The 18,592-nt window shown below is 37.3% G+C and overlaps 2 protein-coding genes across 5 annotated transcripts in view; both read left to right on the forward strand.

Moving 5' to 3' along the window:
* Positions 1-18,592, forward strand: part of LOC139145762 (vacuole membrane protein 1-like) — a 268,119-nt gene that overhangs the window by 41,384 nt on the left and 208,143 nt on the right.
* The window catches only part of LOC139145763 (uncharacterized), a 28,817-nt gene continuing 12,818 nt past the window's right edge, over positions 2,594-18,592 (forward strand). Inside the window, exons 1-4 of one of the 4 annotated variants that reach the window (XR_011555018.1) lie at positions 2,594-8,395; positions 8,743-8,958; positions 9,120-9,364; positions 10,905-11,107. Coding sequence is in view for 1 of the 4 variants with exons in the window: in XM_070717067.1 (XP_070573168.1) it covers positions 8,124-8,395; positions 8,743-8,958; positions 9,120-9,270 (639 nt within the window). In the remaining 3 variants the exon portion in view is untranslated. Of the gene's footprint in view, positions 8,959-9,119; positions 18,579-18,592 lie in introns of those variants that run through there. The other 3 variants (XR_011555017.1, XM_070717067.1, XM_070717068.1) reach the window with 3 other exon arrangements.

Here is an 18,592-nt window from a genome sequence, read left to right on the forward strand (position 1 = left end):
ATAATATAAGCAAATGGGTCTGAGACAATATTCTTCAGTTTAGAAAGCAAGTCATTTAAAAAACTGACATGACTGCCCTGATTATTAGGTGCATATGAATTGACTAAAATAAAATGTTTCTCTGCTAAGTAAGTATCTATAATGACAAATCTTCCTTGTGGGTCAGTGATGGTATTTCTGATCTCAAAATCGATATTTCTAAAAATAGTCACCACACCTCTACTGAGGTTTGTACCATGGGAAAATTCCATATGACCATTAAGTTGACTTGTCCAATATTTTACGGAATCAATTGTACTGTGAGTTTCTTGCAACATAATAATATTGGCTTTACTATCTTTCAGCCATTTGAACACTTGTTTACGTTTCTTGAAACTACTAAGACCTCTCACATTCAATGACAGAACTTTGATTTCAGACATAATGAGTAATCAATGCAAAATTGTAAAAAAATGCTTTCCAGATTCTATAGTAACTCTATTTTTTGCAAGACAAACAAAAGTGACACAAAACGAAAAAAAAAAAAATAAACCCCCAGACAAAAACATCCACACTCAACGAAAAAAGAACCCCCCAAAAAAACAAAAAAGCGGAGAGACTCAAACCGCGCAACAGAAACAGAAAACAAAAAAGACTCAAACCTCAAAAACGCTCCTACCCGAAAATTCAGAAAATTGAAAAAACTGTATATATAGACAGTAACTTAAATGTGGTTTCCAAATTAAATAAAAATATAAATACACTAAACTTCCGTAAATAAAGACTTCGGGAAAACATACCAGAAATGTCCAATTTAAATGTCCATGCGGTTATATCATAAACAGCTTAATTATAGCTTTTTCGTGGTGTTGCCAATCTCTAATGTTCACAGTCATCATTACATTGGTGCAGTCTTCCATCAACATAAAGTCTTCCGTTGACAAACCTTGCCTTTTTTCCTTCTTCATATGCCTTCTTCATGACAATGCTAAATTGACGTTTCTTTTTGTAGTCCAATGGACACAAGTCTTCGGTCACAAAAATACCAGAACCCTGTAAGGCTTGCTTTGCTTTCCTCATAACTTGCAATCTGTTGGGTCTTCTCATAAATTTCACAATAATATGACTAGGTGGCCCAGACTTCGAGTTTGGTTTGGCAGCTCTACTGACACGATGGGCATTTTCCAACATGGCCGCTCCGTTCTGAATCTCCAGCTTGTTTTCGAAAAGTTCTGTAAGGATTCCCAAACAGTTTTCACCTGGCTGTTCTCTAATCCCACCAACTCTGAGATTAAAGCTTCTTGAATAACGCTGAAGACGAAGGTTTTCTTCCTTCGTATCTTTGAGCTGAGTACGGAGACTACGAACTGTATTTTCGAGCTCGTAAATTCGCTTTTCTGAAGCCACGTGCATACTTTGCAGATTCATTATGTCCTCTGCTGAATGTTCTAAAGATCGTTCAAAGTCTACCTGCTTTTCCTCCACTAGCTTTACTCGCCTTTTCACTTCCTTCTGCTCTTCGGCCACTCGGTCTAACGTCTTTTCCATTCTTTCCAATGTAGTCTTCATATAATGCTCAAAATCTCCTTTCTTGTGCATCGTTGTTGGAGGACTGTCACACTCGATGCCACTCGCACTTTCTCCATCGGAATCTGACACCTGTTGCTCGCAATCACGTGTCGTACCAGTATGGCTGCTAAAGGTTAGCTTTCTCTGCGTCTGTCCTCGCTGAGATTTTGTTCCAGACTTTGCTCCCTTGTTTTTTGGTGCCATGATTCAAAACTTCTCCAGTCTGGAGAAAATATGTTTACACAACTGTAGAATTAATGTTTACGGAAAATATCGCCACCGTTACTGTTGTCCAAGTGGGTAATTTGGAGCCGACTTGTCAGGGGATCACGCTCATAGGACTGACCGACCAGACTGTCAAAAAAAAGACAGTTTGTTACAAGGCATCCTTTTCACTGAAACACTTGCAAACATGATTATGATGTGTTCTATTACTTGTAGCTCATTTCATTTGTGACTCATTCCACAGTAAAGTGCACTGAGGGTGTGACATAGACCCCAAAAATTGAAACATCAAATTTGGTAATGAAAGTGGTTTGGTTAGAAAGAAGTGTATGGCTACAATACAAAAAATGATATATGAAGATAACTTGATGTGAAATTTCATCAGTAGAGTAAAATGTTTGATGTGCTATCACAGTATCTGATAACGTACGTAACGGGGACGGATTTTTAGCTACTATAGACTATAGTCTATAGAAGCTATTGGGATGGGTATCCATCCGTCGTCCGTCGTCAGTCTGTATGTATGTATGTATGTATGTATGTATGTCCGTTTGTGAGGCGTCCGTCCACTCAAATATCTTGAGAACCGCAGTACTTACTGATTTGATATTTGTTGTGTAGATGAAAAATATGATTTTGAGAAACTGTTTTTTTTATTTTTTGATATTGTTGAAAACAGGCAAATTAATGCCAAAAAAGGCGTTTTTGGTAAAAAATCTTCTTCTCAATAACCGCTGGTCAGACAGCTTTGTTATTCGGTATACAGGTCCCTAGGGGTAACCCAACTTAGATTTGTTCAAATTGTGATGAAATATGCAAATGTGTATTTTTAAATTTTAAGGAATTTTTTAGCCATAGCCATATGTATATATGGCAATGGAAGCTATTCTTATAGGCTAGGGAAATGTCTGTATGTATGTATGTCTGTATGTCTGTATGTCTGTATGTCTGTCCGTCAATATCAAAAACTCCAAAACCGCTGTACATTTCATCTTGATATTTGATGTGTACATGGATGATGGGCTGTAGATGAGATTTTGTTCAAATGAAGTTGTCATTGCCAAAAATATGCAAATTAAGTGAAAAAATGTAAAAACAGTCAAAATTGAAAAAACTCAATAACCACTGAGCAGATTACATGAAAAATTAGCATGTAAGTACTTTGGGCTGACATGAAATGATTGTGCACATCTTGGGTCAGTATCTTGGACTTGCTATTTTTCATGAATTTTTTTGTAATTTTCTCCCATTTTTGGTCAAAAAATCTTCTTCTCTGAAACCACAAGTCGGATTGATTTGAAACTTGGTATGGCAGTGCATAGGAGTGACCTTTCCCAAATTTGGACAAATCGTGGTGAAATTTGCATATTTTTAGTTTACACGTCCATAGACTCCCATGTATAAGGCAGATCTCCATAGACTGCCATGTATAAGGGCCACGAAAAATAAAAATTTAGTTTCTCATCGTATCCATATTGCAAAAAGGATGCAGTGACACAATTTTTAGTCCCCACGGATGAAGTCCAGTGGGCTTATAGATTGGGTCATGTCCGTCTGTTCGTCCATCCGTGAGTCCATCCGTTCACGCAGATATCTAAGATATTTTGACAAAATGTCATGTGACCTTGATGACCTTTGATCTCAAATATACATATTTGTCCATAACTCAGTAACCACAAGTGCTACCACCCTTCATATATGGTATGATGGGACACCTTATGACGCCACATATTGTACCTCATTAATTATGCACATATCTAATTTTGAGCAAGCCAATAGAGCTAGAGGTCTGATTTTTAGTATATAGGGATAACTTAGCAAAACAATTTTTTTGACAAAATGTCACGTGACCTTGGTGACCTTTGACCTCAAATATACATATTTGTCCATAACTCAGTAACCACAAGTGCTATACCCTTCATGTATGGTATGATGGGACACCTTATGACACCACATATTGTACTTCATTTATTATGTGCATACCTAATCTGACCAGAGAAAAAACACTAAATAGTCCAGGATGGGAGCTACAGTGTCATTGACGCTATTTTTTGTCATTTTTGGTCAAAATTTGATTTACATTGTATGTAATTCTTGTACTGTATAAACCCTATCAATTCACCCAGAAAAAAATAATCAATATGATTTTAAATAATTGAATTAATTAGGAAATCATCAAAGCCAAAATAATTTTAGTGTAGAATTATCAGAAAGTTCAACTTTTTTTGACAGTTCATAGTGAAATGCTTACCATCTTGGAGGATTAAAACATGTAAAGGCAACTTTCCTGAATCCCAACTTTGATATATTCTGAACCACCATTTATGTTATCTAAAAGAAATTGCTCATAATAGTTTGTCATGATAGGGTGGTCAAATAAATAGAGATAGAGAAAGTTCTAATTTCCATTTATGGTTGACTTGGTAAGGATAAAATAAGATTACTTTTGAGGAAAAAAATAGAGTGGTCAATTAAAAGAGTGGTCAAAGTGATAGGGTTTTTATGGTAAAGCTGGGCTGTAAGATTCCTCATGCTATTTATAGCAATTATGCAATCTGTGTAAACAGTGCAATGAAAGTGTAACATGATTCCTTATAATGCTTTTGATGACCTTGAACTTCTTAAGTTACAAACATTTGTCTCTTCAGTGTGCTTTCTCTGAGTACATACAGTCTCAACTTATTCAACAGAACTTACTTACAATGTTAATTTGAAAGTTAAAATGTGCTTGGTTAATAGGATGAAAAGACTGATATTAAAAGATTATAACCAGCTCAAGATTCTTTATAACCTGACAGATATGCTGTTTTATTATGACGTAAATCTTGATTTAAGCAAGTCTTGTTTACTTTAATTAGAATGTAAATAACTCTCGTTTATTTGCCATTATAGACTAATATAGTCTGATGAAATATGCAAATCTGTATTTTTACGGAATTTTTTTCCATTTTTGGTCAGGCCATCCTGAAATGAGCTATCAAAGATATCCACCTTCTTCATCAATACATGTGTCACAAAAGGTTATTCTCTACATACCACAGCAGAGCTCTGTCAACTGTTGAGTCGCTTGTTTTTTCAAAACCGCTGGTCAGACAGCTTTAATATTTGGTTTATGTGTCCCTAGGCTGACCTTAGTGAGATAATTTCATACAGTCAGGAAATACTTAATTTTGTATCCATGTCTATAGTAGCTTCAGGGACTTTGGCCCTATGTTTGAGGTATACTGTGATGAGAATGTTCCCTCACAGTATTTCATGATTCGATTCATTTGTAAGAAGTAGGATTGCAATGATTAGACCGTTGTAAGCAACAGATAACTTATCATTGTGTCCAATTGTCAGGAATTCCCAAAATTGTTTAATATGTAGATTCACTGAGACTGGACAAGCGAAAATTTCAAAACCTTCCTGAACTTTCAAGCTCATTTGTTCATCACGAATAAAAAAGAAAGATACAGGACATTGCAAAGTGTAGTGATTTGTTTATGTTTCTCTGTCTGGCGTACAGTGGAGTGGCCCTGGTATGATGTGTAACTGAGAGGTGTAGCTGATGAAAGATATAAACAAGACCACATCAAGCCCAGCTGTTAATGTTGTAAAAATCGCTGATACACAATACCTTGGCTAATTAAGTTTTGTAGCTTGATCGGATTTCACTCTAACTGGCTGTCAACTTCAATGTGTCTTTGGTACATAGAGAAGACTATGGGAGCAAAGTTTTGCGACAAAATGTCACATGACCAGCCACTTCCTGTGTTAATTATGCACATACCTAATTCTGGGCTTAATAATAGAGCTATAGTTCTGATTTTTGGTATGTAGAGATAACTATGGGATACAATTTTTTTTGACAAAAATATCAAGTGACCGTGATGACCTTTGACCCCAAATATACATATATGTCCATAACTCAGTAACCACAAGGGCTACACCCTTCATATTTGGTATGATGGGACACCTAATGATGACGCATCATGTACCTCATTAATTGTGCATGTATCTAATTTTGGGCAAGCCAATAGAGCTGGAGGTCTGATTTTTTGACAAAATGTCACATGACTTCGATGACCTTTGAGCTCGATTTCACAAATACTACTGTAGCCTTTCATCTTTTTTGCATACCTATTTATTTCTCTATTGCACCTGTGCAGACAGAAAAATGGTAAACATTTTGCAGAATTACTTAATCGTCTCAGAGTTGGCCAATATACACAAGAAGATATAAACCTATTTAAGCAAAAGGCTGATGAATTTTCTGGTCAAGCAGATCAATGTGAAATGCAATTCACTTGTATACTACAAATTTAAATGTTGAAAAACTCAATGAAGCAATTTTCGCTAGAGTGGTGACAGAGAAATTACGGTGGCTCTCCTGCATTTCAATGCAGTAAATGGCGCTTACTCACTTTACTAGTCGCCTAATAATAAACCGCCACATACTCCATTAGGATAGATTGATGTTAATGTATGCAACTTATTTTTATATTAATGCGCCAAATCATGCCGTATATACAATTAAATGTATCTAACACAAATCTTGTGTATCCCGTATCCCAACCCCATGCCTCCAACAGTGTTCTCACCAGAAAAAAAATTTTGTGGGACATTTTGTCCCGCTGACCAAAAAAAAGCGGGACAACGGATGATTTTTGTGAGACAATATATAAATATGTTAAAAAAGTCAAACTGCAAATACGAACCTTATTCTATGCATGGAAAAAATAAAGGACTCAACAACTCATTCAACTTAACAACTTTTTTGTAAATATTCGGTGAAAATATCTACTGATATTGAATATCAGTGCCTTTTAATGAAAAGTCTATGGGACTTTCGTTCTTTCCAGTGTGAAAGTCCATTTCGGGGCCCTCTACAATAACAGTAGTTGCTGGAGTGTCCAGTCGTTCAGCTTCCAGTTGATTCCTGTCATGAGTTACTTTTTTTTCGCACACTAAACCCCCTTTCACAACCAGCAGAAGGAATAGGCTAAGTCAGCATTTATTTAGATCAGGAAACATATCCCTATGATGTTTGTAAACAATCATCAACTTTTGACGTGAAATTTTGGTCGCCAGCCAAGGCTACAAATTTTGTCAATTGATTGAAGCATGGAAAAAAGACGCCCATGTTCTCACGTATAAGTTCGCCTGGAATAATATACTTATCACATGCGCAAGCCAAGAATTGATAATTGTTTGCATAATAAGAGAACTTTCCTCCAACTATTCCACATTTAAACCTCGGAACTACTTTTGGAATAATATCATCAATCGGCAGTGGGCCAGTTGTCGATCATTTCCAGTCGTAGGTACTAGGTCACGTGGGCGAGGAACGGAGCAAATGCCTGATAACATCACACAACACGTATCTCCCGCGAAGTTTATACATGATTCCAAACATAGCAAAGACCTAAAAATTATCTCAGACAAAGTTGCGTTATTTTTCGAGAACAAAAATTCACTGAATCTCAACGGCACGAACACTATAACGTCGTTCCCGTCAAGACCCTGGTTGCCATGCGGAACTCACAGTATAATGCTACCAGCTTCGAGTTCGTTGTTTTCGAAAAATGTTCATGTAATTCCTTAGGGATATACAAGCTTTACATTCTTGTGTTTTCGTAGTTCGGATTATCGTTGTCGTAGCCTATGAAAATATTTATCGTGCCCATGACGCCTCCAGCTTCCGCGAATTCCGTGGACATGTACCGGTATGCATGCAAGGCGAACACCACATCCAGTGCGTCAGACTACCACAGTCTCGTGTGGTTCAATACACGACGTATACGTAATGATAATGCATCCACACATCGGCCATCATGTATCGAATCACAAGTGACTGTGGCTTAAGTACGCCCTCTGACGGGTATTGCCTCCAGATTGCCTCGGTTTCAACCAGGAAGTGTAATTACTCGCGTCAATCATTTACGTCCATGGTGAGAAGTATTGGCTGTATGATACGGCCGGCCGCATCGTACGGCTGGCATCACGAAAGTTTATAATTTCAAAGGCGCGCCAGTATTGGCGCGCACGCCCAAGAAATCCGCGACAAAACAGAAAAATACGCTAGAATGTCGCGGAATCGCGGCCTGGTGAGAACGCTCCTCCAAGTCAATTACTGCTTACCAACAACCAACTACTTCAACTGGCCTCACACTTGAGGAGCTTCAGTGTCCTTGATGCTATTTTTACCTTCTGTTGACACTTTGGCACTCTCTAGCAATCTGTCAAGGATGACTAGTGCTGCACAAAACAATGTCAGCCACATCTTAGAGACCCACTCAAAAAGAGACCTGATGTGCATATTTGATACAAAAGAATGACTTTCTTCTTTCTTTTAATAGCCCATACACATGAAGCAGATTACTGTAGCAAGGAGAAATCCTTCGGTTGATACGTCTACCAAAACCATCCGTGAGCGGGCCAGATTGATCAATAGTACAAGAAAAGTGGTCAGTAGAAGTAAAAGTGACACACGACAAGTACAGAGGGAGTTGAAGCTATTGAGACCACAGGACCGTAGCGCCATCCTACAACCATATCTACCTGATGTTCCTGATATTGGAGGATTAATCCTGAAAACAAATATTGGGCTGTCTTGGAATGGTCTACGAAAACTGAGGAGGTATTTCAAAACACTAACCTTTAGTTTCTATTGATTTCCAGGTATGGCTGAAACATCATCCATATTTATTCATTGCAGGCAAACCTGCTACAGCTACTACTGGCAATGTAGATGCCAGCTTTGTATATGCTTTGAAAAAAGTGCAACTCATATTGCAAACTTAGAGTTCAACCAGCAATCATCAGTGGATAGACATCTGTCCTATTGTTACCATTGAAAAGATAACAATATCATTTTCATCTATTACTTGTGAAGTCACTATATTCCTAAATGATATTTGCTGGTAGAACTCCAGGTATGTTGTTGATTGTGTGCTCCAAAAATAACACAGGACAACAATATTTCAGATGGCTAAGAAATTGGAAGATAAAACTTAGGAGTGAGCACAGAGACAGAGATGAAGCAAGCAAGTTGAAGAATTCTCTTTCAGCTCAGAAACTGCCCTTTCAGTTTCTGGTAAAGGGTCCAAATAGAGAGCAGTCTAGAGAAATAAGGCTAGCTCCTTGTGTTGCTGTCAAAGATTTGAAAATAGCTGTCATCAATAGGTTGGAGTGTTTGGAAAGGTAATGATTAACTTTCTTTTGTTTTTCAGAATATGTATTGCTTTCCATTTAACACAGAAAAATCATTGACAAGCAAAAATTTTAAATTTAGCCCTGCACAATGTATTGCCAGTTATCATTTTCCATCTACTTTATAAATATCTTTGTTATCTAACTTGCAGAGAAGAACAACTGTACTGGCATAATGGTGTCATTCCAGCAAATGAAATATGGTTGAAGATAGATGGCGATAAAGGTGGTGGAACTGTGAAGACCGTGTTTCAAATATGCAACACAGTGGCCATTAATTCTGTGGAGAATACCATAATTTGAAATTTATTTGCAGCCCCAGACACCTTCAGAATCTGATGACAGCATACCAGATTAACTCAAATCAAGTCAATGATTTGAGTGACAGTGTTTGGAAGTTAGTACATCTCTAGTGTAAATTGTTGTTCATAATTATATATACAGCATCTAACTACCAGATTTAGATGTTTTCATACATGCATATGCAGGGCTCAAAATTAACTTTTTACCCTGGTAGTCCCATTGGGCTACCATTTTCTGAAGTTGGTAGCCCAGGAACAAGGTCTGGTAGCCCATGCATGAATGAATAGGGGTTTTTTGTAAAGAATATTTATTTATATCTAGACAATGAACGATTTGTTCTGCATGATTCTATCCAGTGAGTGAATATCTAGTCATTTGACATCAATACCTGCAGATCATGGCTTTAGGAGAACGGTATAGCATGTGTAGTGGACGACAGTGACGCCTCAAAGGTTGACGACCTATTCACACATACGCAGAGCTTTGATATTCGCAATGACTACGACTTTTCACTCAGCACGTGTAAACATAACATGGCTAAAAATAGATGGGCTATGAATTTCAGGATGACAACTTGGTACAGTCATGTTTCTAATACCTTCCTGGCAATTTTGACTATATTTCCCCAGCATATCATGGGATGATCTCGTACACTTCGGAAAGCTAAATGTGTGGATGGCCCGACAGCTTTTTCTTTGCAGTTTGAATAATTTTGTGTCTAATTGTGATTGATAAATTGTGATTGAATAAATATGAAAATGAATTTTCATTGGCCATCATTTCTCGAGCCTGTTATCCAAGTACATCAGTTCAGATATAAATGATATTTTATTGAAAGTTTGTCGCAACAAATTCGACATGTCCTTTCTGTGTCCAGCATGTATAGTGGCGTCAGCGATCAACATCATGTCACCCACTAAGTAATTTCATGTCCCAGGCTTTGGTAGTCCGTGTGGGCTACCATTTCATGGACTTTGGTAGCCCCAGGGAAAAGTTGGTAGTCTGTGGACGTGGGACTACCGCTAATTTCGAGCCCTGATATGGAACCAACGATCATTGTGTGTGATATATTTGGCACATCGTGAAATGGATAATAATAAATCCTTGTGTGTCATAATGCAATGGAAAATAATTATTCACTTATATTCTTTTAGACAGGAAAATTGTAATTTTCATATTTGGAGACTATGCCTAAATTGCAGTGATATATGGTCTGTCAGGTGCTAGTGGTAAGCAGATACAGAACATATGACAAGTATTTTTTTCTTAGAACAATTTTTGCACCATACTCTGATACATTCACTTACTTGCCATAAATGAAACCAGATAAAAGCAGACTATAACAACAGTCTACAACACCTGTCATGCACAAAAATAGGAATTTGATTTTTAGGTTGAGTTGTGCAACAGAGTAACTTTGTTCTGTGGTATGTAACATCAATAACAGTGACTTGATTCTCATCAGCATTTCAGCTATTCTGCATGTTATGGTAGTAAGAACTATGTTTGACTGGCAATTTGCAACTATTCCTTTGTTCTTTTTTTCTTCTTTCTTTGTTCTATGTTGTATTTGTACATTGGAACAAATGCCATGTAATGCATGTTACACATTATCTTATTTAAACACTACCCAGGAAAGTACTACTGTTTATGGTGCTACACAACAAAAGACCAAGCAAAGCTGCCTCCAAGTGAAAGAGATTCAATTCAAAGCAGAACATTGGATGATATAAAGAAGGATCATGCAGACTATGTGAAAGCTGGTGGTAAAAGAAGTGAGGCAGCCAAGTACCACAACTGTATTAGTCCTCCAATGTTTGACATACCACTACATAGGGTGTGCAAATTTCATTTTTTAGCTACTATAGACTATAGTCTATAGAAGCTATTGGGATGGGTATCCGTCCGGCGTCAGTCTGTATGTATGTATGTATGTATGTATGTCCGCTTGTGAGGCGTCCGTCCACTCAAATATCTTGAGATCCGCAGTACTTACTGATTTGATTTTTGTTGTGTAGATGAAAAATATGATTTTGAGAAACTGTTTTTTTAATTTTTTGATATTGTTGAAAATAGGCAAATTAATGCCAAAAAAGGTGTTTTTGGTAAAAAATCTTCTTCTTCATAACCGCTGGTCAGACAGCTTTGTTATTTGGTATACAGGTCCCTAGGGATAACCCAACTTAGATTTGTTCAAATTGTGATGAAATATGCAAATTTGTATTTTTAAGGAATTTTTTTGTCATTTTTGGTCAAAATTTGACTTACATTGTATGTAATTCTTGTACTGTATAAACCCTATCAATTCACCCTGAAAAAAATAATTAATATGATTTTAAATAATTGAATTAATTACGAAATCATCAAAGCCAAAATAATTTTAGTGTGGAATTATCAGAAAGTTCAATTTTTTTTGACAGTTCATAGTGAAATGCTTACCATCTTGGAGGATTAAAACATGTAAAGGCAACTTTCCTGAATCCCAACTTTGATATATTCTGAACCACCATTTATGTTATCTAAAAGAAATTGCTCATAATAGTTTGTCATGATAGGGTGGTCAAATAAATAGAGATAGAGAAAGTTCTAATTTCCATTTATGGTTGACTTGGTAAGGATAAAATAAGATTACTTTTTGAGGAAAAAAATAGAGTGGTCAATTAAAAGAGTGGTCAAAGTGATAGGGTTTTTATGGTAAAGCTGGGCTGTAAGATTCCTCATGCTATTTATAGCAATTATGCAATCTGTGTAAACAGTGCAATGAAAGTGTAACATGATTCCTTATAATGCTTTTGATGACCTTGAACTTCTTAAGTTACAAACATTTGTCTCTTCAGTGTGCTTTCTCTGAGTAGTACAGTCTCAACTTATTCAACAGAACTTACTTACAATGTTAATTTGAAAGTTAAAATGTGCTTGGTTAATAGGATGAAAATACTGATATTAAAAGATAACCAGCTCAAGATTCTTTATAACCTGACAGATATGCTGTTTTTTTATGGCGTAAATCTTGATTTAAGCAAGTCTTGTTTACTTTAGTTAGAATGTAATTAACTCTCGTTTATTTGCTATTATAGACTAATATAGTCTGATGAAATATGCAAATCTGTATTTTTACGGAATTTTTTTCCATTTTTGGTCAGGCCATCCTGAAATGAGCTATCAAAGATATCCACCTTCTTCATCAATACATGTGTCACAAAAGGTTATTCTCTACATAACACAGCAGAGCTCTGTCAACTGTTGAGTCGCTTGTTTTTTCAAAACCGCTGGTCAGACAGCTTTAATATTTGGTTTACATGTCCCTAGGCTGACCTTAGTGAGATAATTTCATACAGTCAGGAAATACTAAATTTTGTATCCATGTCTATAGTAGCTTCAGGGACTTTGGCCCTATGTTTTTCTTTTAGCTTTTTTGTTGGAAATTGCTTTAGCTGCCTCTGACATTATAGTTATCTTTTCATTTGTTTTACAGCTTTATGTAAGGACAGTTACTTAAAGGGCCTATGACATGAGAATTAAAACGTCTTTTGACCGATTTGAGCTGTAGCACAATCCATCTATTATCGACTTGTGAAATTTCTTTGACATTTGTGCATTGCTTGTGCATTAAATTCGCATTTTAAGATGCGGTATCGGCGAGCAACTTTTACTGCTTCCGCAAAAATGCTGCCGCCATGTTGTTACGTCATCAAAGGTACGCAGTTCACCCGCAGGCTGAGGTACCGCCATACACTGCAATGGCGTTTGCTCCCACCTGATGCAGATGTCGATCGTGTCAGCGAGCAGAGCGTTGGCATGAGTGACTTTTCCGAACCAATTGAGAAAAAAAAATAGGCGACAGTATTAACTTCCAAGTAGATATTAGGAATTGATAGCAAATTACGCCGTATAAGCCTGCAACACACAAGAGAAAGTAGCTATATACGCTGAGTAAAATTTCATTCGAAGCTGTTTCAGTGTTTGCTCAGCCATTCTAGATCTCTCAAAAGGAGATTTTTCGTGACTTTTTCCTTTTGTGCCTAGCCTCGCCAGGCAAATTTCTCACCATGTGCACCGGATCGGCGAAAGTTTTTTCCTCAATCACGCCCTTTTCACTGAAGCAGGCACAAGACCACTAATTCATTTCCCATAGGCCACCACAGTAGTGTTGAGCTCGATTTTCCTATTTTAAAACATTCAGTGGCACGAAACCTCTTAACAGGTGTTAGGTCAATGTCAGCTTGACTACTGATTAATTTTTTGTGTGGGCAAGTCCACGGAAATTTTTTAGATAGCGATGAAAATAGCGCCCTCGGTGTTTTTGACAAATTTCAGGCTTATTGTTATGATTTCTATTAGCCCTAGAACTCCTCATATTACCACCAAATGCTTCAGCCATTATTCACAACAGTCTGCATTTTGATTCAGGCAGAAAAATATCTTTACAAAAATTCTTGACGTTAAAGTTCAAACTAAACAAGCATCCATGCAGATATCAAAACGTCAAGGTCTGCACTATTTTTCTTCCGAACTATCTTCGTGGGTAACGAACCCGGAAGTGAATTAGTGATCTTTTGTGCCAGCATGCGTGTGGAGATCATATATGACACTGACACTGTTTTATGCAACGCCCGTACGTTAGCCCAAAGCATTGAAACACAGTGGCGTGTCACACGATGAAGGATGGCGGACAAGATAGATTTGTCTCCGTGTTGCCACTGGTTCGAAAATAAATATTTGTGGAATCTTGGGCTATTATTTCGTTGGTTTCCATAACTAGCAGTGGCCTTTGGTATTGAGATATCGTCTTGTTCAAGTATATCATAATGAGAGGCTAGTTTTGGGAGTGACAGACAGACGTGGCTTAGCAGTGTACACTGGGACTGTACAATCACACGATCAACATTACTGCTTGTTCGAAAATCAACATTTTAGAGACTGGGACTATTAAAACATTTGTTGGTTTTTATAAAGAGTAGTTGTCTGTTTACAGTGATTAGTAGGCAAATTTTCTGACGGGCATCGATAGGAGCTGACAGCGACAGGCAGTGAAAGTATATTGACCAGCGCTTCACCCTCTGTTTTGGCTTCAACAACTTGAGCTCAGAATAGTGTCGACCTTTTCTTATTCTATTCATATGCAAATATGGTTGTCACTACGTCCAGTGGCCGGGGAATAAAGTTTGTTTTTATTTTTTTTTATTAATAAAAATATCTTTAATCAAAACAGTCGCTCTTATAAATAAAGCCAAATAAAATGTTTAGGATTACGCTGTTGTAAGTCCTTCTCAAAGTGGACAGTTTGCACTTCAGCCAGGGTGCTATGATAGCCCCATGCACATACATATACAATTGTCTGTTCATGGCTAGATGACCTTGGGCGATGAAATGTTTCAAGTGTTATCTGGTTATCACAGATTTTGCTGCCTCTACAGTATTTGTTTTTGATTGGGCCTTTCTTTTGATGGATGTCAAGACATAATCATGTGCCATCAGTTTAAACAAAGATATGCCTGATATAAATGCACATGGATGCGGGGCCGTGCCCTTGCCTCGTTTTGTCTCATTTTTAATTGGCCATTGTATTTGATGCCTGTCAAAATCACGCGCTATCAGGATAAACAAATTGCGTGAATGTGTAATGAGATCAACAAGGCTGGCCATGCAGTACAGTCACAATTGTACGACATGATTTGCTTGAGCGGTGATTCAGAACAGTCTGTCTAGACTGTTTCAGGAATAAGAAATGCATATGAAATTATGTGCAACTGTAGATTTATTTGGATTATCTTCTGGGCTTTTGAACTGTAGTCAGGCGGAGTTATACACAGTTGTGGTGCGACATGTGTCGCACTATTTATATTGTTCTTGTCCAGTGTGCTTACGCTGGACAGAAACACGATGACCGATGAGTCAGATTTCAGCCTAATTAAGACGGTTTTAAACGAAATTCGAGGCAGACTCAACGACATAGAGAGAGACAATGATAGTATGCGTAGGCATGTCGATACAATGGAAGAAAAATTTCAGTTACAAGATGGAACTTTCAGACACCAAAATTCGGGTGTAACTGGTAGCGATAGTGGTGTTTCCCGCCATATTGGAACGAGTGACGCACGTGTAGCTAGCAGTCGCGTTCAGGATCAGCAGGATCAGACAAGTCAGCTGCCTTCAGCACAGAGAGAAAATCCGCAAGGGAACTCCAGCCCCGTAGCTACAAACTACGCCTTTGGGGATGTACAAGGGGAATTTAACACCTTTACCTTCTTGCTTGAATCATGATCTACAACCTAAGGCGAGACTAAATTAATGGAAACTCAATGAGATTTTTTCAACGGTAATGAAGACTGAGCAAATGTTATAGTGTCCGTGCACTGACGGTTTATGTTACTCTACCCTACGTAAAACAACTATGGTGCACTCGAGGCGTGAGACTGCACTTCCGTGCTCTCTCTCTCGAAAAAAAAACAAACAAACAAACAAAAAACAAAAAAAACTATGTTGAGGAAAACACAGAGAAGGTGGCAGAGATGCAAGTCGTAGGGACATACGATCGTACGAGCACGCCTTGTCATAATGATCAATGGGAAACGGCCGTATACTATAGACATTGGAGGGGATTCTTGTTCGGTGGGATGAGACGACATTACAGTCAGGCGACTGTCTCTCCCACACATGGTTCCTTTTATTAGCTCCGCTGTCAGCGACGCGGAGCTTATCAAATAGGTTGATTTTCCGTCGTCGTCGTCCGTCGTCGTCCGTCAACAATTGCCTTCTCCTCTGAAACCGCAATTCTAATTGCTTTGAAATTTTATATGCAGTTCACTTGGGGTGACCTCACTTCAGTTTGTTCAAATTGTGGTGATATTTGCATATTTGTATTTTTGGGGCATTTTCTGCTGTTTTTGGTAAAAAAATCTACTTCTCTGAAACCGCTTGTGCGATTGCTTTTAAATTTAATATGCAGTTTACTTAGGGTGACTACAGTCAGATTTGTTCAAATCGTGGTGAAATTTGCGTATTTGTATTTTAAAGGCAATTTTTGTCATTTTTGGTAAAAAAATCTTTAAAAATCTTCTTCTTCAAAACTGCTGGTCAGATAGCTTTGATATTTGGTACATATGTCCCTAGGGATGATCTATTTCAGATTTGTTCAAATTGTGCAGAAATATGCAAATTTGCATTTTTAAGACAATTTTTGCCATTTTTGGTCAAAAAATATTTTTTTCAAAAAGTACTGGTCTGATAGTTTTGAAATTTGGTATACAGGTTCCTATAGATGAACTTAGTAATATATATTGAATTTCTGATGAAATCTGTAATTTTGTAATTTTGGGGCAATTTATGCCATTTTTGGTCAAAAAATGTGTATTTCCAAAACTGCTCATCTGATAGCTTTGAAATTTGGTATACAGGTTCCTACAGATAAACTTAATGATATTTATTGAAATTGTGATGAAATCTGCAATTTTGTAATTTTGGGTTAATTTTTTCCATTTTTGGTCAAAAAATGTGTATTTCCAAAACTACTCATCTGATAGCTTTGCAATTTGGTATACAGGTTCCTACAGATCACCTTAATGATATTTATTGAAATTATGATGAAATCAGTAATTTTGTAAATTTGGGGCAATTTTTGCCATTTATGGTCAAAAAGTGTGTTTCTCAAAAAGTACTGTTCTGATAGCTTTGAAATTTGGTATACAGGTTTCTACAGATGAGCTAAGTAATATATATTGAATTTCTGATGGAATCTGTAATTTTGTATTTTTGGGGCAATGTTGCAATTTTTGGTCAGAAAATTTCATTCTCAAAAAACTACTCATCGGATAGCTTTGGTTGACATGTTCTTAGGGATGATCCGATGTGATGTATTCAAAGTATGATGAAATTGTGTATTTTTGCAGCTTATTTAAGCCACTTTTTTCTGGCCATTGCATTGAGCTATCAAAGATTTCCACCTTCTTCATCAACATGTGTCAAAAATAGTTACTCTCTACATAAACACAGCGGAGCTATATTGGCCGCTAGGTTGCTTGTTTATTTTAAAAAATGAGTCTATGATAAGTTAGTACCGGTAGTTCCCTTTATGGAGGATGTTTTGGCCCTTACATAATATGTAGTATCGCAACTATCGACTGGAGATATGCGCGCATCGTAACCGTCGGACCAGCCAAATAAAAATGGCGCACGCACTTGTCAATTTTTCATTAGGCCAGGAAGAAAAAATAAATTGTTCATCGGAATCGCCGCTTCTACTTTGGCATATTTGGAATTTTTTTTTTTTTGATCGCGGCAAATTCTTACTTCCGCATTTCCTCGTTTTGTAAAGGTTAGTACATGTCACATCATGAGTATTAATTTGATCGCCAACATTCGGACGTGATGGCCAACAGTTAGTTCAAAAGACGCTACTCAGTGTTTGTCCTGATATTACGTTCGGCAATTTGTTCAACAAGATCGTGACAGCAGATGGACGGTGCATCTGATTGAATGAAAATTGCATCGAAAGTATAAAAAATTACGGCAATGACAAAACACATGGTTGCGTCGATGTTAAAGTACGATCTGAATGATGACTACCGGTATATAACTTCACTCCGATCACAGTAAAGTGTTGTTAGACCATTGTGTAAAATGTGTAGAGACAGTGGTAAAGAGGCCAAAACATGGGGCCAAAGTAAAATGAAAAAACTCAGATGCTAGGTCCCACCAGGACAATATTAAAGGACAATACTGAATTGTTGGATTTCAGTGATTTGCTGTACATTTCAGTTTTATTCTGAGAGAATGTTGAACTTCTTGACCGCGGAGTGACGTCACTTTCACCTCACGCATGCGAGTGAGGTGAATTGGGATTTGACTATACAGGACAGTGAACAATGCAGAAATTATGTGACAAGGGACAGAACTTAGTGTTTATCATTGACATAATGTTGAAACTTTGAATACTGGTGTAAAGGTTGAAAAATCTACACTTCAATATTTTGTTCTCACGGTAGTGTGACACAAAAATGACGTGAAAAACCGCAAGTTCCCGGATGTCTGCGGTCAAGAATACTCAGAATATGTTGTGCAAACACTAACATCGTTTATTGTTGGGAAATATAGTATTGAATTCAGTTACCAGTATCAGTGTTTCTTGTCTGAGATATTTCTGGTAAAAAGGGTAACAGTTATCTTGCCTTGTCTGCATCTGTGCAGAAATGCCAGAGAACCGCGTTTACCTTCGGCCTAAAAAAAAATTAAAAAAAAAATTTTCGCTCGCCGCTCCTGGGACTTGGTCCAAAAAATCCGATGAACAAGATTTTTTTTTTCTCTGGCCTTAGCTGTCGATTTT

Source organism: Ptychodera flava, chromosome 12, assembly GCF_041260155.1.
Source record: "Ptychodera flava strain L36383 chromosome 12, AS_Pfla_20210202, whole genome shotgun sequence".
In the NCBI taxonomy this organism is placed as follows: Eukaryota; Metazoa; Hemichordata; class Enteropneusta; family Ptychoderidae; genus Ptychodera; species Ptychodera flava.